The 25,947-nt window shown below is 37.5% G+C and overlaps 1 protein-coding gene across 1 annotated transcript in view; it reads right to left on the reverse strand.

Annotated features, from left to right (window-relative positions):
* Positions 1 to 25,392, reverse strand: part of LOC105697084 — a 50,112-nt gene extending 24,720 nt beyond the window's left edge. The window contains exons 1-10 of the mRNA XM_012420080.1: positions 25,260 to 25,392; positions 24,478 to 24,480; positions 23,588 to 24,025; positions 21,316 to 21,556; positions 18,702 to 18,895; positions 18,430 to 18,644; positions 17,202 to 17,340; positions 16,674 to 16,854; positions 15,472 to 15,676; positions 13,276 to 13,387 (exon numbers count right to left, since the gene is read on the reverse strand). Of these exons, the coding sequence (XP_012275503.1) occupies positions 13,276 to 13,387; positions 15,472 to 15,676; positions 16,674 to 16,854; positions 17,202 to 17,340; positions 18,430 to 18,644; positions 18,702 to 18,895; positions 21,316 to 21,556; positions 23,588 to 24,025; positions 24,478 to 24,480; positions 25,260 to 25,392 (1,861 nt within the window). The remainder of the gene's footprint in view (positions 1 to 13,275; positions 13,388 to 15,471; positions 15,677 to 16,673; positions 16,855 to 17,201; positions 17,341 to 18,429; positions 18,645 to 18,701; positions 18,896 to 21,315; positions 21,557 to 23,587; positions 24,026 to 24,477; positions 24,481 to 25,259) is intronic.
* Positions 25,393 to 25,947: the final 555 nt, after the last annotated feature.

Consider the following 25,947-nt stretch of genomic DNA (forward strand, 5'->3'; position numbering starts at 1 on the left):
ACGGTTAATGGTGACAAGCGAAAAAAAAGTATTCCGTTCTGTTTCGTCTGTGGATAAGTCACATGTCATATATGTTTCCCCTTATATTGTGGCGGTCATAGCATATATATGAGCCGCTCAGTGCACACATTGATTAACTCCATAAAACAAAAAGTTGAGAAATGTGATGAAGTAATGTAGATTCTTTTTTAAAATTCCTATTATAGTATAACTTCAAATATATAATGTAGAATACATAAATACAGTTATAGTTTTCATCTAACGGTATATAAAATTAATAAGAAAGAATAGCCAAAAAATAATCGTCTGCATTTTATATCGACAAATGTTTTTGCAGGTATTAAATTTCATCCCCTATTCCTGTATGCCAAACCTTTTGTTCCGTTATGCTTTTGTAAATTACGTGCCCATTTATCAGGATTACGACTTCTTTTCCTCCCAATCGATGTGTTTGTTGGGGAATTTGTACCGTTGCAATCGGATGAATCCGAGAAACACGATAAACGTCTTCTTGCCCCAGACTTTCTGCTGATAAATCGTATTGAAGAATCATCCCTGCTTTCCACATCCACATTGTTATTAGTTTCACTCATCTTGATTATAACGGTATAATATTTAGTTCTTTAAAAACAATCAGGGAGTAATGTTAAAAAGACCAAAAAATATGTAGTCCGTGTAATATTGGTGAAGTATACGGTAACATTCAGCGTGAGAGATCACTGTTATACTAACTACCGTCTGCATTGCGCTTCTTTCTATCTGTTTGCTGATGCGATTTTATTACTCATCTTGTTGAAAGGGGGAAAGCATCTTCGGCTGTTTAGAAAAAAAGCGTCGATGTACGGCCGTAACAGATAATCCTATAATATTATACTGCCAGGTATTCGTCTACGATTTACATTAGAGTATGGAGTTAATCAAAATGGCTTCTGAAATAAATTACTTATTATTCAATGCCCAAACAAATTTTGCCGTTTCATGGTGTTAATCTCTATTAATCAGGAAAGATATTATAAATATAAAAAGTTATGACTATACCAAGTGCTTTGACACCTAAATTTAAGATTTTTCAAAAAGTGAAGTTAGTCGATGTGTGCACTGAGCGGCTCATATATCAGAAGTTCTTACCTCTACACGGGCCTTCGATACCCCAGAGGTTACGCTCACCGCTCGTACCGTGTGGTCTCTCGGGTTCGAGTCTCGCACAGGAGAGATTTTTCGATGTCTAAGGCAGGGTCTGCCTGATAGCCTTACTGACGAGTCCGCAGGCAGACCCGGGACGAAATACAAACAACAATGGGTATACATGCACACACAGTACCCAAAATATTTTGACAATTGAGCCGCTCAGTGCACACATCGCCTAACTCCACTTTTTGAAAAATCTTAAATTTAGGTGTTAAAGCACTTGGTATAGTCATAACTTTTTATATTTATAATATCTTTCCTGATTAATAGAGATTAACACCATGAAACGGCAAAATTTGTTTGGGCATTGAATAATAAGTAATTTATTTCAGAAGCCATTTTGATTAACTCCATACTCTAATGTAAATCGTAGACGAATACCTGGCAGTATAATATTATAGGATTATCTGTTACGGCCGTACATCGACGCTTTTTTTCTAAACAGCCGAAGATGCTTTCCCCCTTTCAACAAGATGAGTAATAAAATCGCATCAGCAAACAGATAGAAAGAAGCGCAATGCAGACGGTAGTTAGTATAACAGTGATCTCTCACGCTGAATGTTACCGTATACTTCACCAATATTACACGGACTACATATTTTTTGGTCTTTTTAACATTACTCCCTGATTGTTTTTAAAGAACTAAATATTATACCGTTATAATCAAGATGAGTGAAACTAATAACAATGTGGATGTGGAAAGCAGGGATGATTCTTCAATACGATTTATCAGCAGAAAGTCTGGGGCAAGAAGACGTTTATCGTGTTTCTCGGATTCATCCGATTGCAACGGTACAAATTCCCCAACAAACACATCGATTGGGAGGAAAAGAAGTCGTAATCCTGATAAATGGGCACGAAATTTACAAAAGCATAACGGAACAAAAGGTTTGGCATACAGGAATAGGGGAGGAAATTTAATACCTGCAAAAACATTTGTCGATATAAAATGCAGACGATTATTTTTTGGCTATTCTTTCTTATTAATTTTATATACCGTTAGATGAAAACTATAACTGTATTTATGTATTCTACATTATATATTTGAAGTTATATTATAATAGGAATTTTAAAAAAGAATTTACATTACTTCATCGCATTTCTCAACTTTTTGTTTTATGGAGTTAATCAATGTGTGCACTGAGCGGCTCAATTATCACATATTTTACACATGTAATAAATATTGTTCAATATGAATTGTTACGTATTACGAAATTAGTTGGAGTCATAAATAATGTACCGAAACTCTGAAAAACGTTTGTCCTTAAGAAGAGGTTTTCCACAATTAACGGTGAATTTCGGACACAAGAAAAAATTGTGTCGAGCCTACGTTGTTACATTTTCAATACACAGCAATGTTTTACGAAAAAATCAAACTGATAAAAATTGTTATTAACAATTTTGCAATTGTTTAAATTTTATAATTTGTTATTTCATCATGTGGTAACTCTTATTAAGAGAATTATCTTTTATTGGAAACATTTTGTCGTATCTCTCATCGTTTGCGAAGAATAAAATGAAAACTGAAAATCAAATAATTTCCAAGGGATGAATGATTTTACCCCTTTAAAATGATTTTTCGCCGAAAATATATTGTTTATAAATCACCTAGACATACTCTAAACATCCTCCAAGTTTCAAAATTTTCTGAACTTCCGGGTAGGGAAACTTCCCTAGCGAGTCTGAATCGTTTTACATTCCATCATGTGAATATGAAGACCCGAAGGAAGATCCTGACAACCATAAAATTTCGCGTTCTACATTTGTTTACAAAAATTAAAAAAAATTGTTATTGAAATGAAATTTCATTTATGGGAGACCGAGGTCAATTGTAACAATTTTTACATTTTTAATTCTGTAATTGACAGTAACAGATTTTCACGATTGAAATTGGATTCATATATTAATCGAACTTTTCGCTAAAAGATGGTTTAAGTTTTATCGCTTTAAAAATTCATGGACAATTGGCAACTTTATTTTCCGTACCGAATGTTTTTGTTAGAATTGCTACCGATATAGGGTACGATTGTAACACTTGTCGGAACAAATGTAACGGTACATATTAATTTGAAAAATTGAATGAATATTTAAGGATGATAAGTATATACTGACAAATACGTAAAAGCACAAGTGATTATATTAATTTGGAATTCGTACGGAAATGAACATAAAATTTGGCAGACTTGTTACCAATACCCGAGTTAAACGTAAATGTCAGGTAGATGTATTTTGTTTTCATTCCGTTTATGAATATTTTTGTGTACAGGGCATGTTCTCATGTTCAAAAGGTCTGCCGCAAATAGATTTTATCGAATGTGTTTTTCGGCAATGTAGATGACTGGAGTCAACTCGATTTGTTACATCTGTCTCCAATGTATCCTGTTAAATGATTGATATAATTATAACTACTTAGAGATATTTTAACTTAAAATGTATTAAACATATGTGCCCATAATTATGAAAGTGGTCTAAGTCATATATTTTTTGTTTCGAAATTACATTGAATTAATTTAGTTTGAAATAATATGGCGTGAAATAACTGATAAACTCATTTTTTTTTTAATTTTGACTTAGACCACTTTCATAATTATGGGCACATATAACGAACTACTCTATATGCAATGCCGTGGAGTGAGTGAATCGGTTTCATTTTCCCCCAATTTAACCCAAAACAAAAATATTGAACCGATGAAAATGTTACTCACTTATGCTGTTTTACAAAAAATGTCGATAACAACGGAACGCTTGGTCTAACAAACATGAAATTTCTGTGAGACGTTTATTGCGCTATCAGAAAGCTTCCACTATCTCGATTCGTTTTTTCAAGTTTAAAGATGAAATTTATAACGTTTGTTACAATTGCCTCGTGTTACATTTGACCCTCGGTTTCCCTTGCATAAAGATTCCCCGTGGAACGTCTGTATTCACATGGAAAAATTTCAGACGATTCATAGATCGACCAAGATCTAAAGACGCCGCCTTAAAGTCGGACTTCGAGGTCTTGGAATCTCTTTGCTTGCCTTCAAAAGGAATTCAATTCCCAGGCTCTAATCGCGTTAGTCGCTTAATCCTCGGGTAATGCCCGCTTAATGGGATTTTAATCGAAAAAATGTTAATCGAATATCGCCGTCCCGCTCCCCATGGTCGAAGGGAAGACGGGAGACGCCACGAGAGAACCACGTTAATATTGCACGACCAAGAAATTTCAACCCTCTTTACGGCGTTGAATCTCTCTTGGCATGGAATCGCCGACATTGGAGCTACCGCGAAGAATGCTCGTAATCTCCATTGCGCTCAAGAGGGATTTTGCCATGGTTTAATAGCCTGCTTAATTTTCCTAGATGAATGTCTTTAAGAAATGATTTGAAAATTCCTCCTTGGCTGCTACCGAGAGCTCTGAAAAGCATCTCCTTTTGAACGACAACTTGGCTCGCTCTCCGTGATATAGAAATAATAATATGACCAGCAAAGTGGGGCGTTTCTACCGGTCATATGCAATATTGCCGGCACACAAATGGGCAGCATAAATTTACGCGCCCGTCACATACCACTGGTATGCAATTGATGCCTCGGTAACATTCGAAATATGCCCGCAATTGTGAATTACCTTGTCTGGCATTTCTGCTCGCTGAATAGAGAAATGTGGTACAGAGATTAGCTATTACGTGCGCATGCCGCTAATATCCCGATTTTCAGCATTTTAAGGTGAAATGGAACACGTCGAGAAATTTGATCGACGTCGGTAAAAAAGATTTTTCTAAATACCTACGTTACCAACGTTCATTTTTATATTAACAGCCGTGACGAATTATGTTGGGTATTGTACTAAATAGCATACTCCATATGTCGTTTCTGTACAATGATTATAAAGAAATTGAAGTAAAACTCCAGAAATTCCCAGGATTCGTGGTTTTTTATGCCCTGATTGACTGCAGCGTGCCACCCTGCGCTATCTGTGATTTCAGTGTCAACTAAATTTTCTCTCCGAGATCTCGTGTTACCTTCGCTTTATCAAGGAAGCGCATAAGACACTTTTTTTGCCTTTATCCCGTTCAAATGCGAGTTTCTCGATAACTGGAGTAGAGCTTTAGAGTAAAGAACACTCTAAATCGTTGTACAATTGTCTTGACACTTTCGTTTTTCATATCAGAGCCTTCAATAATCGTGTCTCGAACCAAATGTGAGAGCTCGACGCCATTTTGGTTCTGGTCTAGGGTCAGTCAAGAAATGTTTTTTCAAACATTCAAATGTTGAAAGTGCCAGGACAATTCTTACATGATCTCGAGTCATGTGTCAAAGTTTCAGACAGTTCGGTCCAACACCGCTAAAAAAGTGTCTTCAAATCGACTGATTTGAAAGGGGTTGCACTTCACCTTAAAATGATATGAAAGTGGCATCCGAAGTTGATGAAAATGCGACTCAGAAGGTCCTTAGTAAAGTTCAAGGTGGTTGAAAGGTTGAGAACCACTCTTAAGGGTAGAATCGTTGACTGCTAGTCGATACGATCGACAATTTCATGTATGAAGATCACTCGTATTACTGAAAGAGGAATTTATATTTTACGAGAAGTCGGGTAAGGTTTGAAAGCGGCTCAGAAGGTCCTTGGTAAAACTAATAAAACTGAGACAGTAAAATGTCAAAGTCCATCCTTAAGGTGGCGTCGCTGGGAGCTTACCAACAAATAAAACGATTTCCTGTAGGAGAACCATTTATATTACCAACGAAAGATTCATTTCCTAAGAGAAATCAGGAAATGTTAGAAACGTCGGCTCAAAGAAGATCCTCGATAAAACCGACATCTCTAAAACTTGAAGTCTCCTCGACGGCGTGGTCGAAACTTTCTTTCCTCCTTACTCTCTGTCGGACGAATTCGCCATGACATCACAAAGAGAAAGAGCCGAGCGATATTAAAACCAGTCACGTATCGCATCTCCGAAGAATTGCTTCGCCTAAAAGCCGCTCGGGTTGCGGAATTAAAGGTTCAGGAAGGAATAACGACTGTGCCAACAATGGCGGGCGTAATAAGATAACAGCCATAACAACGCGATAATTAATATGAGCGCCGTTATGGCGGCAATTGCTTCATGAATAAGGAGATAGGTGCAGCGAAAAGAGTCACTTCCCTTTTCCATTATCTTTTCTTTTTCTAACGATAGGCGCGAGGAACGATAACGGGGAAACATGGAAATGGCGTAATTATATTATCTTGTCCCCTGTATATAGTTTTTGAACACTCCCTTGGGGTTGATTGGAGACCATTCGCGGATAATGTTGTACGTGACGAGAGAGTAGAATGGCTGAATGATAAATAAACTGCTGATTAAATCCAAGGATTTCATATTTCGTTTCAGTAGACTCATGAAGCTCCGATTTGCAAATGCATTGTACAAACAGTACTTCACGATCGACTAACAAACGTTGAACCGAAATTCATTAATCTTAAAAATATCTTACATAAAATAACTCGTAAATACAAGTGTCCTGTACATTATTGGTATTGATGGATAATTAATATACCATGTGTACAAATTTTAACTGGAAATTTCTTCGATTATTGTGACATGTTATTTTCTCATTTTATGACTTTTACTTTTTCGCATTTTCACATAAATGTCTTGGGTATAATACGTGTAATATATTTATGGCTTATGATATATAATATTAAAAAATAAAATATATAACAGATAAGGTAATTGTATGGAAAGTATTTAAAATATATTATTCAAAGGTTTTCTTTTTTAATTTAATTTTCATAGTCTTTATGTTAAACGAATTCGCCGGCACAAAGGGGAACAGCCTATTATTATTAAAAGCGGATTATCGATTATCCATCTTCACCAATTCCGCCGAATTCTTTGTCATGGACTGCGTTCTTTAATAATTCATCGTTTTCACAACAAAGGTTTCCGCTGGCCGTTATTTCCCATGGTAAAAGCGTGTAACAATGCCGCCGAAAGTAACGAGAACGAAAAAGGGCATTACAGAGAATGTTAATTACTGCAAACGCGCTGATAACTGCAGTTTGCAATATGCTCTACATTAAGCGTAACATAATTGGCCATACATGATACGGTGCTCTCCGAACAACGTTGTCGACCTGGATGCATGCACACGCTATTTTCCCATCTAATATCAGCATTAATAATGAAAATAACGCGCGAGTGATAGCATCGGGCATCAAGATGATAACACACCTTGAGGGAGCTTAAAATCATAAATTCACCCACGCATTTGAAAAATTGTCCATGTAGCTACGCGATAACGACTCAACAATTCTGGAAAATCCATTAACAAATGTTAAGAGAATTTTTACATGACCGGACATCAACGAAAAACTGCTATTTTGAATATTCACTCCCCTACATTTTCCTGGAGTCTCCGGCAAAGTGCAGAGGATTTGATAAGGCGTAATCGAGTGTATTGATAACTCACCCTGGATTTTCTATCCAGAAAATCGACTTCGCAGGTTTGGGAAGAGCCGGGAACCGTTCATAAATAATTTATAGAGAGTCTTCTTTTCGAAAATGTCGACGGTGACATCGCCACGTTCGCCAGGGCCGTTGGGCCACAATACACAATACCTCACAAGATTTTATAATTCACAAGTATACATTTATTATCCATCTCATTTTGCAGAGGGTATTTAGATATATAACCTTTATCTCCATATCCATACAATTATTATTTTTATATTCCTTTTCCCTTGAACTTCTTCCACATGAAACGCTTCTTCAAAGTCGGCAATGAACTGTTAGTATTAATTTGAAATGAGTTCAAGGGGTAATGCCGGATTATTTTATAGAGATGTTCAGAGTCTAGAATAACTAGACAACGGGATTGAAAACATTGTCGAAGCCTTCTGTAGACAAAACGGTAAATTTCTTTATATTAGTGTTTTGTTGTATCTTCGTCGGAAACGTTATTGGAAGCGACATCGTCCTTATCGGGGTGACTTCGTTGATCGATAATACTGGCTGATCGACCGATGTTTTCCGTATCCGAGTCCGGGAGATCTATCTCAAAATCCCGATGAGATTAATTTCCTTCGGGTCTTCCTTAATCCCAATTAACCCCAGGGAGTGGATTGATTCAATCGGGTATCTCCTTTCCGCAACCTCCGCACGTGGTTGTCATCGCTACGTGAGTCTTCAATAAAGATTCGCAGACATGAAATCCAGGATTATTCGAGTGCGAATCATCTTAATAGAAGGAATGCGTAAATTTGTGAAATGAGTCCACAAGAATTTCACAATTTATTAGAATAACTCAACGCTGAACTCTCACTCTCTTCTCAATTGCCAGAGTTAGGAATGTTTTATTGATGTTGGCTTCAACAATGCCGCATCCATAAACAATGACTTCTTAATTTTCACCTTCAGGGACTCGCAAGAAAGTATCCTCGGGTTAAGCAAGAGAAATATAAGAGAAGAAAGAAACAATCTGAAATTGAACCTTTTAATTATTTTTTAGTCGTTGTTTTTTAACGTTTTTTAATCATTGTTTTTAACGTTTTTTAATAGTTGTTTTTTTAACGGAGCACTTCTGTTGGTGTCATGTTCAACACATTTCGAAAATGTTCCCTGAAATTTTTTTGACGACTGAGACGTTACTATAAATATTGTTCAGTGACCACGCTCTGTAACGTGAATTATCTTAAAATAATTCCTTCTCTGGTCTTCATTTATTTACCTTTTTATTGTGGACTTTGAGTAGTTTTATCTTCAGCGTGTATCACTTTTCTGCAGGATTTTTATATTCTTTTATTGCGATTGTTACGAAGGGTTGCCTTACGTCAAATTAACGTGACCTCGTTAGAAAGAGTTTTCTTTTCAAGGTGAGACTTCGTTAGTATATGAATCATACAATGAAGTTTCAGGGATTACATTTTTACTCAGAGTATCGTTAATTTTCTCTACAATTATTAAAACAGTACGCAGAGACGTTTAATAACAAGAAGAAGGAAATGTCTCGAGAGGAGAACGATGAACTTTAAAGGTGATCGTTCTCCGTTTCGATATTCCTTCTGCGAATTCTTCAAACGATTTTAATTATGACCAAGTTCGAATAACGATTTCGTAAAACTGCACTTTTCAGCGAACGAAATTACCTAATCGTAGAAAAAAGAATCAATTTCGAAATTGGCTGCGTTAGAGATAAGTAGTTTTGCAATCTTCTTCTTAAACGCCTTGGAAAGTGGATGACTTTATCCAGTTACCATTTAATTTACTACCTGGACGAGTAGAATTATCTGAACGAGTTTATTTGTGGTTAAAACACTCAGGCATTTTTTATTCAACTTTTTTAATTGCTTTCGTACAGCAATTTTATCAATTGATAGTAAACGTATCGTTTGCCGTAACTTTCACAATTGGGTATCTGTAGTGATGACCACCGGATATTTAGTCACGTGGTATTATGATAAAAATTAATCAATAGAAGAAGGGGTACATCATCGGATTGATATCTCACTAGAAGCCGAGATATAGATTAAGAAAGTACGCAGACTTCATCCTCGATTTCCCTCAATTACCCGGATAAGAGAACCGTTGCACTCGAACTTCTCCTTTTTCGGTCTTCAACAACCTCCACAAGTGGTTGTCGTTTTGCACATGTCTTTGGGAGTAGGTCGATTGTAAAGATCTCTTTGAACCCCTAGGCCAATCAAGGGTACATTGTCACAGGAGCATGGGAATTTTTAACTTCGGGGTCATATCTTGTCCGGATCATTTGGCTTTTACACGTAAATCACCAACGTCGCCGACGTCGAGAAAATTTGCGCTGATCATCCCTTCTATAAAGTGTCATCCAGAGCACCGCGTTTGTCCATTTCTATATTTTTAGTTTCTCCAAGATGAAAGCGAGGACTCCACCATCTGCAGCTAATTAGATAGCGATGACCACGTACTTTCCAAACTTAATAACTTACAGGTTTCATCTAAATCCAAAGGTTTCTTGAATCCGCTTTATTATTACCAACAATAGTTGACATCAAGAGAACCGCGTTTGTTCATTTCTATATTTTCAGTTTCTCCGGGATGAAAGGGAGGACTCCACCATCTGCAGCTAATTCAAAAGCGATGTCCACTTTCCGAATTTAATGACTTACAGCGCAGGCTTCATCAACGTCCAGAGGTTCCTTGAATCCTCTTCATCGTTCCCAACAACAGTTGACATCAAGGAATTATTTCGACACAACGTCTCAGGGCGCGCTTCAGCTGTTTATATATTAAGACAAGTACATAACCATTCACGTGTCAGGGTTTAAATTACTTCCACTTCAACCACAGATCACTTGACACCCCATGATAATTCCAGACAAACTTCAACACCAACCCCCCCGATATCTCAAGTTTCTACGGCTTTCTTCGTCGATCAACCACATCAATTAAGGATTATAAGGACACGTTTGAGGGATAAACATTCCCTACCGAGCCCATTCTTAACGACCCCTCTTGAGAAGGTCGACAATCCGAGAACAACTCTTCCTTAAGATGACAACTCAACGTCAACTTCGCGACGCCTTTTCTCCGTCCCCAGCACTTCAACGCGATCGCCGAAGCACAAGGAAGAATGCATGTAGCGAAGGTCCAACCGAAAGTCCAACCGTAGAGTTCTGATAACTCAGACCAAGCGCGGTGGGTCCAGTTCCTAAACTCCCAACCAACATCCGGCCACTTTCCCCAGCTGTTCTGGCCCCGTGACCGACAATCGGCTCTATCCAGAACGGGTATCCTGGCAGGAAACACAGATCCTCCGGAGGACCCTTCGACGAGTCGAGGCCGAACTCGCAAAGTGTCGGACTATCGAGCGTGGACTCGCCAGGGGCGGCTCAATCTTGGGTCGATCATCGCCCGCTATCAATTAAGGGCCGGCCCGCTAAGGGCACGAGGGCAGGGGTGTTCTCGCGTGTTGATAATGCGATATCGCGTCCCTCTCCATGTCCCTCGGGGTGTTCGACACCTCGCGCACTCGAGGCCTCCTCTCGTAGAGGTCCGGTCCGACTAGGGGCCAGCCACGTTCGAGCTCCGCGAGACCCCAACCAGGGGGTGACGACGACGGCACGACGACACCGCGACGTCCCTTAACGCCGTCCAAAGGATTTGTGCATGTTCCGTGTTTCTCTCTAATGAGCGTCGCACCCCTCCACGTTACTTCGCACATCGCCGGGCGAGTCGGCGCATGTGCGTCGCCCTCGGTTCCTCGAAAACAAACCACCGTCGCTCCCACGTGCCGCTGGCGCTGGACTCGGCGGGGGAGGCCGCCATCTTTCTGGCGGGGAGTTCGAATCTACTCGGAGAATAAAAATGGCATGGACCCATAGAAATACTTTGTTAATTCAAAGCATAATTATTTGACTTGAATAAATTCGAATAAACTTGAATACACTCGAATAAACCCAAATAAATTTGATGCAACGTTTCTTCGGAATTATGACAGTTTATTTGAGTCGAATTATTATTCTTTGACTTAACGAAATATTTCTTAGGTACTGTTCAAAGAAATATTCCTTTGGTTCACGGACACTTTTTTCTTCGGGTATCGATACGCACTCGCGGGAAATATTAACGGTTTCGGTCTGTAGGGATTTATTATTCGCGGTGATTTTTGATTCCTGAAATTTGAACGAGGATTCGTGGGTGTAGAAGCTTGTATATGGCGGTATAACAACTGAACCGGCATCTAATGAAAACGTGAGTTTTACTCAATCTCTTTTCGAATTGTGCAGAAAGGAATGCACGTTTGTTTTTAAAATAAATTGACAGACGTCATCGCGTTGTCCCTTAATGCCGTTAGTGGGATTTACATATGTTCTGTGTTTCTTTTTAATGGGCATTGCACTCATTCACGCTATTTCGCGCACTGCTGGATGAGACGGCGCATGCGCATCGTACTTGGTTCTTTGAAAATAACCCACCGGCTTCCACGTAGTTTTTAGTGTATTATACTTCTCTGGCGATATAACCGAGACTATAACCATTGATTAAATTCTCTGCAAATTTGTGCGAATTTATGAGAATTGCATTTTTTGTAATAACACTCAAGTTATTCTCAATAATTTTAACAATCGATTAGTGATTATTGCGCTGCGTGAAAATTTGAATTACTGAAGATTTTAGCTTTTTAAATTTCCAATACCAGAATTTCTGAACTTCCAATAATTGGACTAGTAATAGTTCCTCTGTTGGCTCTGGACTATGCGGGGGTGGCCGCCATCTTTCTGGCGGGAAATTTGAATCTCCTGGTACGTGCTCGCGCGAAATTTAAACGATTTCCGTTATTAGGAAGTTGTTATTCGTACTGACGTAATCTACTTGACATTGAAATGCGGATTTGTAGCATTATAAAGCTTATACTTGAATCTAGTAATACGCGAGTTCTATTAAGATTCGCTTTGAATTGCACAGTGAGGTATGTGCACTTGGTGACTTTAAATCGAAAGACAATGCCTCAAATACTGGATATTAGTTTTAGACGTGGGAATCACTTTGTCGTGAACTTCAAGTCGGGTTGATAAATAATTCAGTTACTTTAAAATATTAAAGTTTGTAAAATAATGGTTTAAATGTAGCAGAATAGCGTAAGTTACGTGCATCGTTTAGGTAAGACGGAAAGCTAGAAATTCGATATTTTAGCCGCAAAGCTTTCAGGTTTCTCTTTTATGGTAATAGCTTTATAGAGCTTTCGGAGTTGCAAATGACAAAGAAACGGTTTAAAAGTAGGTAGTTGTTGGGAGAGTGTCTTTCATGATAAGGATATATGTTCAAATATTTCGCATTAAATTAGATAATTTAATTACGATTACAAAATTACTTTCAAAGATTAGATAAATTAATTCTACAAATTGAAGCCAACCAATTATTAATATGATCGAAATTCTCGATTAGCATAATTTTCACGAAATGGCATACTTTCTGTCGCCAAATTTGATGATACTAATGGCTTTTATACCAGCAGTAAAACAAATGTTAATCATTACGTTGACTATAAAATTCGTTTCCAGAACTTTAATGGCCACTCACACGAGTATACTGGACATGTTATTTTTCGTTAAAGTTTGTACAAAATTTCAATTCGAAAATCACTCACCGGTTTGGGTGCTACTGTCGAAAAAAGTGCTCGTCGTTTCCACAGTCATCGTGGCGAAGGTACCATCGGTGATTTGAGCAGAACTGTCTCTACGGCCTCGATACCTTTGAACCTGGAATAATTAAAAATGTCTCATTAAATATCAATTTTTCAAACAAAAGTCAAACGTTGCAATCCTTGTCATCTTTTCAAAAGATACAGGAATTATTGCCTCAATTAAAGCTCGGAAATTGAAATTTACGTCTAAACGATCTAAACATTTCAGATAATCCTCCCAATTTTCAATTACAGTCTCGTTACCCAGGCAGTGGAATATACATAAATTAATCGTCTAAATTAGGTCTATTGGTATAGCAAATGTATATCGTCTATCATCCACCTAAAAAAATATCTAAAGGATATATATAAATCTCTATGTCCATTGTAGATGAAAATTATATATCCATTACTGATCTATAAATATCTACTTATTTCTTGACGAATACAAAATATATAATAGCTCTAGTAGACATCTGTCAAAGGTTAATCAACATAATTGAAAATACGTTCAGAAAAATAAAAAGACACCTCGTGTAATCTAGCATTTTTCATACATACATAATGTTTATATCTGAACTTGATAAAACTTAATTTCGTCCATACTCTGATCTTTTATTTACTTCCTGTTTGGCTAGTGACCATACATCATGATTTTTCACCACTGTGTAAACTATGATGTATTACCTGGCACCGTATGAAGTATAATCTACTGATAGTGGACGTACAAATTAGGACATACGTATAGAAAACTTACATTATCTATGGTATGCATAATAAAAATATCCCGTGAATATATGTGTAAATCTTTTTCACGCCTATATTTTCAGTACATATATCGTAGAATTTTAGATAACTTGTATAGAAATCTAAACTATTCGAAAACGTTAAATTGATAGGTTATATTGCGCTTTCACAGACTTATAAAAATGTAATTACACTGTAACTTACATGACCGGCCATCTAGTCTTTGAGTGTATCTAAAATAGTTCATAGATATCTGTATATATCTTACATACGTTCAATAAACATTTATATACGATTAATTTACGAATATTCCACGTTCCGCAGTGCCTGGGATACAACCTAAAATTATCGGTTCTATTTCTATGATATTTCTGCAGGAACATTAAATTCATCTATTGCATAAATTTGAATATAAACTTTTTAGTAATGAACAATAATGCAGTATTCATCATGAAGACTACTCACCTAAAAATCAAAGCTTTACATGATTACCATTACCATTTTCATGATTACTGGCACATGTCTGATAACCACACATGTGCCAGTAATCATGAAAATGGTCCAAGTAAAAAACCAAGAAAAATAAATCTATTCCATATTTTGTGTTGTATCCATTTAAACTACAAAAGTGGGATATTAATTATGTATAAAAAATGACTTAGGGTACTTTCATTATCATTGGCATATATGTAGTGTCAGTGTCCTGTGCGATCCTATAAAGTTAATAGAATAAAAAGAAAGATGAAAACGTTTAGCTATACGAATAGTTGTGTCGCCAATAAGGCAATAAAGATTAAGAATAAGACTAAATAGAAGTTAGAGTGAAATGTAATGTTTGTATGATTGTGGGGTGAAATGAGAAGTATATAGATTAAATGACAGCTCGATAGGTGATACCGTTTATGCGTGGTTGAGAGTTCGTGAAGTGCGAGCGGCCGTATGACTCATTGAGTGAGAATTTTGACGCACAAAGAAATGTATTGATGAGTGTGGGAATGAGAGAGTGAGGAATATGAATTGAGTGAGAAAGAAATTAGAGTGAGGCTGGATGAGAACGATCGAATAGGAGTTAGTTCTGCCTGAGGAGAGCTCGAGCGAAGTCGGAGGGAAAATCAAGTCCCTTTTTCTGAGATCTTTAAGACGTACTCTTCAATGTTTTTATTAATAAACCAACCGTTCATGTTAATCCTGACACTTGAATTTTGATCCTACATATATATCGTTTGACACAACGAAAGGAGGCCATGAACGTAGCTGGATAATTTCAAGAATTCTTTAAATCAAAATTAAATCACTCTCTTTAAATTAACCTAAATAACGGGTCGGTTTTCGGTATAAATGATTTTTATGTTTAAGTGTTGCGATTTTTTGGTGAGCAGGGAAAAGGAAGCTCTTTTGGGTCTGAAAACAAACCGTGTCGTCACTCTGAGAACTTTGTCGACGAAAATTGCGACATCGTATCATTTCCTCGGTGGTACTCTGTCGACGAAAACCACGGGCGATGAGAATTTCTTCCGTTGTAGATTGTCTTCTGATTACAGGTGCATGTGGAACGCTACTCGGTGCACGAGCACAGGGACTGGGGTCTCTTGAAGAGCACGACGAGCTGTCTGGTGACCTGCAACAATGAAATGCTAGTTGTTAAATTGCCATCAAATTGGCCGTTTCCACTACTCTCTACAAAGTAAAAGGCCTGGTTTCTTAAATCATTAAATAGAATTTCGGAGACATATAAAGCCTCTTCGAAGCTTTTTAAAATGTTTTGAACGGAAAAAAGACATCTGCACTTTCAGCAGAGGATAGCATTGCTGATAAAGTTTCTTTCTTACTGCTGCAATAATTGTACCAACAGCAAAAATATTTGCAATTGAAACGAACGTAGATGTAACTCGAAGGAGAGTTTGCTTTTGAAAAAACGCTTGCTAAAATAACAAATGACTTTGTAGCAACAGCCAAAAAAACGTTCTCACTGCTCGATCGAATAAGCGATACATTGTTGGTGTTTGAAAAGAATATTGCAACCATGGATATCGTTTGTGTTGTCCCAATGAAAGGTGTGGTTTGTATAAAAAATGCATAACATTTTGCCCCCTTTTAAGTGTTGAATTTGTTGAAGTAAGTCAAATTTGTTATCATGATTGCGAATTATATTTCTACGTGTATGTCTACACTTTTTGACATGTTATTCTGCGATAGGAGACCCTCCTCAGACTTTAACCTGATTGCTGCTATAAGAAGAGGAAATTAATGTTAACTCCAGACGTCAAAAGTATGATCAATTTGACGTGTGAAATTTAATATTATAAAATTAGAAAACAGGGGATAAGTAATCTCTACGTATGAAAATAGGAGATAGTTTGTATTTCAATACGTATATACGAATAATTGTATGTGTGGAATGTAATGTTCGGCTCTTAGAAATCAGGAAATAAATAATTTTCATAAATAAGAGACGGGATATTTTTCTCTTTTTGGGCGTTTGCAATGTAAACGACGTGTATTGTACTTGCGCAGACATTGGATGAGAGGTTCCGTTCTAAGGGGAAATTTAAAGCCACATCTATTACCCTTTTATGTTTTAAGTCAGAGAAAGGAAGGAGTTTTCCAGGATCTACCTCGGTGGTCGACCTGCAGCTATCGATGTAGATTGTCTCCTCAGTTGCCTCTTTCTCTGCCTAATAGGACTGATGTCCCTCTTTTCGGCGCTTCTGTCAGGACTCAGTCGACTCTTCGAGTCTCGTCTTCTGGGATAAGATGCTGAGTCTGGACTGAGCGAATCCCTTCTGGCCTTGCGACCTAGATCAAAAACAAATATGATTTTAAAACAATTACCTTTCGGTTTAAAATTGCGTAATGAAGATGGCCATACACTTAATCCTTTCAAAGATACAACGAAAAATAAAAAAATACAGTAATATACTGAGATTCAAAAACGATATTTTATATAACGACGAGAGGGCTAAGAAGTGTTTTTCTAAGTTGCATTGGAAAAGTTTTACAACCTATCCACATATACATCCTATGTGATGTTTTATACACAATTTTCATATTTCTATATAAAGTTTTATTTTTACGGTGGTATATTCTAGAGTTTGAACTTTTCAAAATGATTTGGCGGGATCTCAAACTGAAATTTCTAATACCTCCATCGTCTGGATCTGGTGAAAGGGTTGGTTGACTTCCACGTCGACCAGTTGGTGGCAAAGATTCCTCCATAGCTGCTGCTTGTCTCGTCAGCCTCGACAGTTTACTCGGCGAAACTTCTTTCGCCTTGTAGTAACACTGAAAAAAATACAATTCAATGACCGTTACAAAAGAATTCCTGTTAAAGATCTCCAAACGAGTCGAACGGTATCCCAGAGGTTTCTCGACTAAGTTTATAATTTCCATGTGGCGCAACAGAATTACCTCAATCTGTTTACAAAGCCCTTCCCAAGTCGAAATTGTTGATCGTCTCAGTTGAACCTCTAAATTTCCTATTCCTTCGATGATTTAGTTCGCCAGCAGAGCTGTTAGTTCTAGGTTGTTCATTAGGAATCTCAGGGTTCATTATTCCGATTGGAAGTCTTCGAAACATTTGAATTGTATAAGTGAATAATGGAAGTGAATAATTGGTCATTTTATACGAGTTAGACCCACAAATTTTCAAGCTACTGGTCATTAGAGAAGGAATAAGTGGAAATTGTAACAGAAATATGAGCTCTTTGCGTAATTGCATTCATGAAAAGTTGAATTTTAAATGTATAAAATTTAATGTTACAAGCTAATATAATAATTTAATGTAAAACTCTGTTCCTAGAGTCAGAAACGAGGTGGAGGACCTCGAGAATGAGGCGAGGCTGAATTGAGTAGGTATTTGAAAATTGTGGTATTTAAGGTTAACCCAGTCTAATGGTCATTTAGACCTCAGCAAAAACGGACGTAACTATATCTTTTGGGTTCAAATGAGACCAACTTCATTGACACGTTCCCTATTTAAGTTCTTGTGTAATGCTCTATTTCTCCATGTGTGTTTATGAGGTTTATACGAGATAAACGGTTTCATCTCAGGTTTGATAGTCCAGCCACAAGATTCACGGTACATTTTCAGCGCAAATTTACAGAAAATTTGAGAATAAAATAAAAACACGTTACATTTTCGTTATCACATTTGTATACTCCAGAACCTCGGGTGCGTTCATGAGGCTTATGCGAGATCAACATTGTCGGTTCAGGCTTAACTGTCGAACCACAAAATTCACGGTATTTCTTTAGTATTAACTTATAGAAAATTACGAAATAAAACATGGAAAAACACGTTACATTTTCGCGAAATTGCATGGAACGTTATAACTTCTTGAAACTGAGATCCGTTGGCTATTTGATGTCTACCTGGGTGGTGGAGTCCCTTCGAGTAGCGAGCAAAGGATGAGTAGGAGTGTTATTGACATTGGGCGAGCCCACGGGGCTGGAACTTCCGGAAGTCGATGTACCGGGCAGAGGAAGACTGCTTCCGGCAACCGGAGAGACCGTCGGCGGTGTCACCGATGACATCACGATGGTTGGAGGCGTGATGGAGGCGTCGAGGTATAGACTTTTGCTGTCTGCTCCGGTGGTTTTAATTTCGGTTGTTGCGACCGTTTTCGATTGGGCAGCAGGTGGACCACCGGTGATTTTCGGCTCCGTCGTGGGGACGGGAGCTTTCAAATCCGCTGGAGTTATCACGGCTTTCGTGGTCTCCGTTGCCGAAGTTATCATCTTCGCGTCCGATGCCGGAACGATCGGATGAGTCTTCATCTCTATGCTGTTGGCTTTCTCGCTCTTATCCGACAGACTCCTCTGGTTCTCCAGATGTTCTCTAAAATATTAATCCTTATATTAATTTCCTCTCCATTTTTGCATGTGCCTGCGGATATAACGTCCGTTTACGAGTCATGTTTGGGGGAAAGGACCTAATAGAGAATTTTAACCAGTTAGCTGTGGCGTCCCCTTTTGCGAGCACGCATCTATATGTGTTGCCGAAATCTAACGATGACGAGTATACTCGTCAATCACAGAGTAAGTGTCGCTGTTAAGATATTCGATCAAAAAGATGGGTTTATTTTATAAAATTGACACTTTTATCACTAATTTATTTGGTTAACTTAAACATATATTACATACTTATTAGACGAAAAACGCAAGAGAAATTAAATGCATATGATAGCAAGAATTTAAATTCCTGCTATGGCGTGGTATTCGGCAAAACAGGGTGTTACACGTAATGGGACTTTGCAAATGGAACACCAGTAACGGGATTCTTTCCTGATCTTGCGTTTATACCAACGTGCACACCTTCGGGTAGGATTTTTTGTGTTCGAAGTTCTGGGTATATGATCCAGAACATGATTCCCGAGTAATTGTGTTACATTAGGCCTAGATGGCCGAGTTTGTGTCGATTTTTCCCGTGTTATTGGATACGATGCAATAGTGTCCTCAACGTATTCTAGCAACAAAATTCGCGATAACGTTCCATTATTTTTTTTATACAATATATATGAATTCAAACAAATAATATCTAATAGATGGCAAGCTGTTTCAGCCGGTGCATACGGGGCGCATGAGTTTATCTCAAATTATTTATATTTTTTATTCGTTTGTTTTATTCCGGCCTGGCCTCAAAATATTCTAAACATCTTGAAATTTGAGAATATGTTTTGTTTTTCTCAAAAATTAAAATTTAAATAGCCAATGGTCCCTACTTTGTACGCTTGACGAGTATACTCGTCAATCACAGTCAACTGGTTAAAAAAGAAATCCCTGTTAAGGGATCTGGCTCGGTCAGAAACTTTCAGAAAATCGATCTTTAGGATTTTCATCACCTTAAGAATATTGAGGGCAAGATTCAAAGTATTACGATTGAAATTGACGGGATTATGGGGGTTCTGGAAATGAGGAAGGAGAACAAGAGTAGGGAATCTATGAAAAAATATCAAGAAGGAAGAATACATTGTTACGGAAGCAAATGGATATTTTGGAGGCTGCAAACACAGTAATTAAAGTTCATTATATTTGGATCTGGAATAGACTATTCTGTGTAAGTCAAGAAATGCATATTTTAACTTACAATTAGCGTAAACACGACTTGAGATTTTCGTTTTCCACAAAACTGCATATTCGAAATCGGTGACCACGATTAGTCGAAAACTGCTTTATCGATTTGTATAAGACTTTCATGGCTTATTGTAGATCTTTTTGGTAACCTGACTGAATCTTAATGTAAAATTTTAGAAGAAAAATCAATCCTTCCGTTGCAACAAACACGTTCACAAGGAACTCACACGTTTTAAAGGTATTTAATTCTCGAGACGCAACGAATGCGTTAACCCATCAGAATTTTCGAATTTCAGCCAAGAGTCTCCTAGAAACAGATTTCACGAATAAAAGTGATTTGGTGCCGGGCGTTTCGGTTTTGAGATACTGAGAATTTAGATGAAAAATTCCGGAAATTCGATATCGAAGAATCGATACTAGAGGAATGTTTTAATGAGCCGTTCCGGAGTCCGTTGTTCACTGAGAGCTTTGAAGTGTTCCCAAAGCTATTTTTTTCAATAATAAATTCCATAGTGCTTCTTAAATTCTTTGTAATCAGTATGCAAATATACGAACCATCTAGAGCCGAATTCTATCAAGTCCAAATTATTCCAATAAATTTCTTCGCATTGATTGAAGCTTACTCGAAATCAAAATATATCAAATGGCTTTCGTTTCACCGCCTTAATTCTCGCAAAAAAGCAAATAAAAAGCCTCGTTTGCAAACTTTCTAAGCATCCGTAATTTCCAAGATATTCAACAATAAAGTTGATCCATCATGTAGCGAGATTTATTAGATAACTTTTTATGTTGATTACTTTTTAGTTTTTAATGCCTAGGCTCACCGTATCCCAGGTTTCAGTGCTTCAAAGATTTTTTTCTGTCATTTCTTGTTCAATGTTTTTTTAATCATCTTTACCAGTTGTTAAGTCTTTTCGAACATTTTTCAATTTTACCGTTATAAAACGTACACATCACATATTATGTATTATGTTAATAACATATGTGTCACCGCTATGCTGACAAAATTGTAATAATGTTATGGAACGGTAACTCGATATTATATAATATCGGTGAATCTTCAGGGAATAACTTTCTTTATACATTATTTCAGTGTTATGTAACTAAAAAATAGAGTGCTTAGTAGGTACAATCGATTAGTAGGTTTAAATGATATAATAGTTAGACATTTTAAACGTAACAAACCTGACTGCAGCACTGGCAGCACTATCGGTACTGGAAGCACTTGGCCTTTGGTCACTTCGATAGTATTTTGTCGGGGTAATTCCACCTTCCAAAGACTGTTGAGACAACTTGCGTCTATGATGGCGACAATTGTGTTTTCGTTCTCCTGGACTCGGAGTTTGTCCACCAATGACGGAATCTCTTCTGGATTTCGCACTTTCGCCAGACCCGCGTCTAGAAGTCCTCACCGACTCTCCCGATCCTGGACAAGAAAATTCATTTTATTAAAGAATTTACATTTTAGCATTAAGCGAAGCAAGGTATAAGCAAATATAATTGCAGATACGTTTGTCTCAACTGAGAATAAAAAATAAAATGTGCAGAATTGCCCTCAAGTACCCCAATTCCTCAATTTACGCGATACTTTATACGGTTCTTTTCACTCGAGATTAACAATTTCGGTTTCATAATATATTTTTCTACGACATTTGTTAAAGTCATGATTCATTCACAAATTAAATTTCAAGTTAATTGCCTTAATGACGTAATTTCGATCTATTTGATTCACTCGCGAGGAATATATTCAGCCTTTTCCCACAAGCAATAAGTAGAAATGATTACCCCGAACAAGTTAAAAAAAAGTATTACCATTTTATTCTAAAATATTAATCGAATATAAATATCAATCAAATATCTTTAGTCAAAATTCATCGAACAAATACTTCTGGAACTTATACCGAATTTTTTTCTCCAGGTGATCTGAAAATGGCATCTGAGAAGTCAATTGTTTATGAAACTTTTCAGTTAACTGGGTGAACTGACTTGTTTAAAACTTTGCCTTGACGTGTATACTATATAACTTTATGAAAATTAAAAACATATTCAAAAGATTACATTTCACAGGTGTCAGGACCTTCCTTAGAACTTTCACAATCACTTGGCAAAATTTCAAACAATTGGATATACTCAGTTCGAAAGAAAGCTTTATAAACGTCAGCTCGAAACGTTGATTCCTGAAATGCCACTTTCATCCCACCTTAAGGTGATGTGAAAGTGGCGTCAAATAGGTCTCGTTTATGAAAGTTTTCGCTGAACTGGTTGTATCGAATCGTTTCAAACTTTACAATATGACTGTAACGACTATAAAGAAGGACTTGACATCCATGAAATTTCAATTTTGTAAAAAATTGTTTATATTTATTTAAACAATTTTTTATAAAAAATGAAATTTCGTGGGTGTCAGGACCTTCCTTATAGGTTTCATATTCACGTTGTAAAGTTTGAAACGATTCGGTACACTCGGTTCGGAGAAAAGTTTCACGAACGATAGATATCTCAGATGCCACTTCCACATCCTCCTAATGTGAAATGAAACACTTCGAAGAACTTGGTCGACGTCGATAAAGAAGATTTTTCTAAATGCCTACGTTGCCGACGTTCGTTTTTATATCGACAGCTGGATCGAATTATATTGGGTATTGTACCAAATGGCATACTCCACCTGTCGTTTTCGTACAATAATTATAAAGAAATCGAAGTAAAACTCCAGAAATCCTCTGGATTCATGCTTTCTGGGGCTCTAATTGACTGCAGAGGGACCCCCTGCGCCATCTGTGATGTCCAGGACAATTAAATTTTCCCTCCGAGACCTCGTATTACCATCGTTCTGGCATACAAGCGCATACAACACTTTTTTTGCCTTTATCCCGTTCAAATGCGAGTTTATCGATTACCAGAGTGTTCTAAATTGTCGTAAAATTGTCCTGACCCTTTCGATTCTCATATCAGAGCCTTCGATGATTGTATATTGATCGAAATATGAGAGCTCGACGCCATTTTGGTTCTGGTCTTGGGTGAGTTAAAAAATTTGGTTGAAAAACCCAAATTTTCAATGTGTCAGGACAATTCTTGGATGATCAGGAGTGATGTGTCAAAGTTTCGGACAGTTTGATCTAATACCCTTAAAAAAAAGTGTTGTATTCAAATCGACTGATCTGAAGGGTGTTTCACTTCACCTTAAATATTTTGTTTCCGTCCTGATTACTCTATTCGCTCGATTTTCCAAAGGATCCATTCGGAACGTACCATCCGCGTAAATCGAGGGATTAGAGTGATCACGACGAGATCGAAGTGCAGAGACTCTTTACAAAGTGATGGAAGCCTAAGTTGCAGCGATCAGCGCTCAATGTTAAGCCAAAAGTTACGGTATTCCGAGTAGGTGTTCAAAAGTTACGGGATTTCGAAATGGGAAGTCAGGAAGCGTTCGCCATCCAGTTTCTGGGTCAATGGGTACCTCTTCTGGGCGAAGGGGCGATGACCGTTGGCGGAGGCTGAGGTTGCTGCTGAGAGTCCTTCCTGCTCCAGAGCCTGGCCAGGTCGTTCTTGAAATCGCTAATGGCGGAGTCTCGACGAGACTTGGTGGACACCTGACTCCTGATGCCGCTGTCCACCGAACTCTCCCTACGTTTCCGGAGGCTAGCCAGGTGGCTGGCATCCGTCGTCTGCTGTCTGGACCAGGGCATCGACTTGGCGATGTCTGCCAGAGTTTCTCGTCTGTAAAGCTTGCCCTTCCCGCTCTTCCCGGACCCACCTCCTCCGCCCCATTCCCGAAGGATGTCCGTCAGCTGGGCGATGGAGGAACGCCGACGACCATGGTTCGTTGGAGATGACTCCTGGAGCTCATTTGGTGGAGAGATGGACGTTATCTGAGCCGCCGAGTCCCTTCGCCCAGCTAGAATGTTCAAAGTTCAAATAAATTCATCTCGTTCTGAAAACGATGCCTAATCTTCAGAAATGTCCTGCAGAATTTAAATTACTTATATCGAGGGAAAACATTACTTTCAGGGTTCTAATTACTTAAGGCTATGTAGATGGTTTTTGCTGAAGAAATTTCTTGGCTCCCGTGAAGTTGATTTTGCAAGATTCAGTGTGCTGCCCAAATTGTCAGGCAAGTTAATGTCGAATGGAAATGATTTTGCTAAATAAATTTTATGTATGAAATTGGTATCGAGTATTGAGAATATTCATGAAAATTATATGAATTTGCCTAGAATTTCGTATTGAACACAAACGGCTTAGTATTTGATGTAACAGAAATTATTAATGACGAATTAATATTGTTTGAAGTTAATGTAAGAACGAGTTCATTGGTAAGTGTCAGAAGTTTGAGAAGAAACATTGGACTCCCTGATAATTCTATTAAACTCTAGTTCGTTACAAGGATATTATTAATTCTTTCAAAGTCACTCATCGAAGTGATTCAACTTTCCTTTTTAAATCGTTTATACCCAGAAAGTGGAAAGAATGAGTCAGACTTGGAGGAGTTGAGCATAAGAAAATTGAGTACTGTTTGTAATTTGCCTTAATTTCATTTCACTTATTGTTAGTTTGCTGATAGCGGCCAGTAAAGCTCTATTCTACCCAAGAATTTCTGTTTTTCTAGAGTGTAATATTTTTGCTCATGGCAATTGGGCAGGCAGGTACTTATTGTCACGATTACCATTTAAATTAGCAATAAAACAGATTTACTACTTGGGATATAAATGTTTAACACTAGAGCTGCAGAACCCATCAGTTTGATGAATTTCAAATTATATGCTTAAAAATATAGAAAATAAAAATATTATTTATTCACGAATACGTAACATCTTTGAAATCATTAAATCATCATAACGAGATTAATGTATCCACAAAAATGGCGGAATCAAATAAAAATAGGTATATACATGCAATCAATGCCCGGAAATCTAGTGTTAATGAGCTTGTACGAATCTATAGATTCACTACATTTTAAAACTAACTATATTTTGGTTACAGGAAACTATTATTAATAATATTTAATTTCTAGATTTATCTTTTTAAGAGGAGACGTATTATGCAAGTTCATTTTACAAGGTATACTCAATGAATTGCATGCTGATTTGCAAGTTTCGAGTTCTCTAAATTAATTGAAAACCCAATCATACCTAATCGTTGCTTTAAGGTCGACTCCTCCACCTGTTCCCTAACGAGGTCGTCCCATCCATTTCCGCCTTGCCATACCAGGCCCACCTGATGACTCAGGATGGGCAGGTTGCACACGAAGCAAATCGCCGTCATTGTCCTGCAATCGAAAGGCGTACTTGAAGAGAAATGCGTCACTTGGTGGAGTCACTTTTAATCTCAGAGATTGAGCGAAAGAAAGTGCATCTTAAATTACAAAATACGTGAACCAGGCCATGCCGAGAGAGCACTCAAATGAGGACTTGGTTCGAGGATGCTTTCGGAAATAATATCGACGAATCGGAAGATCAAAGACGTAACTTTTCATTACCTTTCAGGAAAACTCCGGAGTGCTTGAATAAATCACCCCAGCTAGACGCCTCTTAAATGAAAATGTCGCACTTCAGCGTTTCTGGAGAAAAATCTCTGTTCTAGAGGATCGGCAAATTTCAAAGACATATTAGACAGATGGCCTGGTTCGATTGGTTTCCCTTCGTTAATCAATTTTTCGGAATAATTAGATATTGATTTATCCGGTGCGTGAAATTTCGTGACCCGATTTTTTAATTAAAAATTTGATGATTCGACCTTATATTAAAAAAAATTGTCAACCGCAATTGAATATTAATATGAGTGACGCGCAAAATTTAGTCACTCCGAATTGCTCGAGTT

Source organism: Orussus abietinus, unplaced genomic scaffold, assembly GCF_000612105.2.
Source record: "Orussus abietinus isolate OABI.00-Male unplaced genomic scaffold, Oabi_2.0 scaffold57, whole genome shotgun sequence".
Lineage (NCBI taxonomy): Eukaryota > Metazoa > Arthropoda > Insecta > Hymenoptera > Orussidae > Orussus > Orussus abietinus.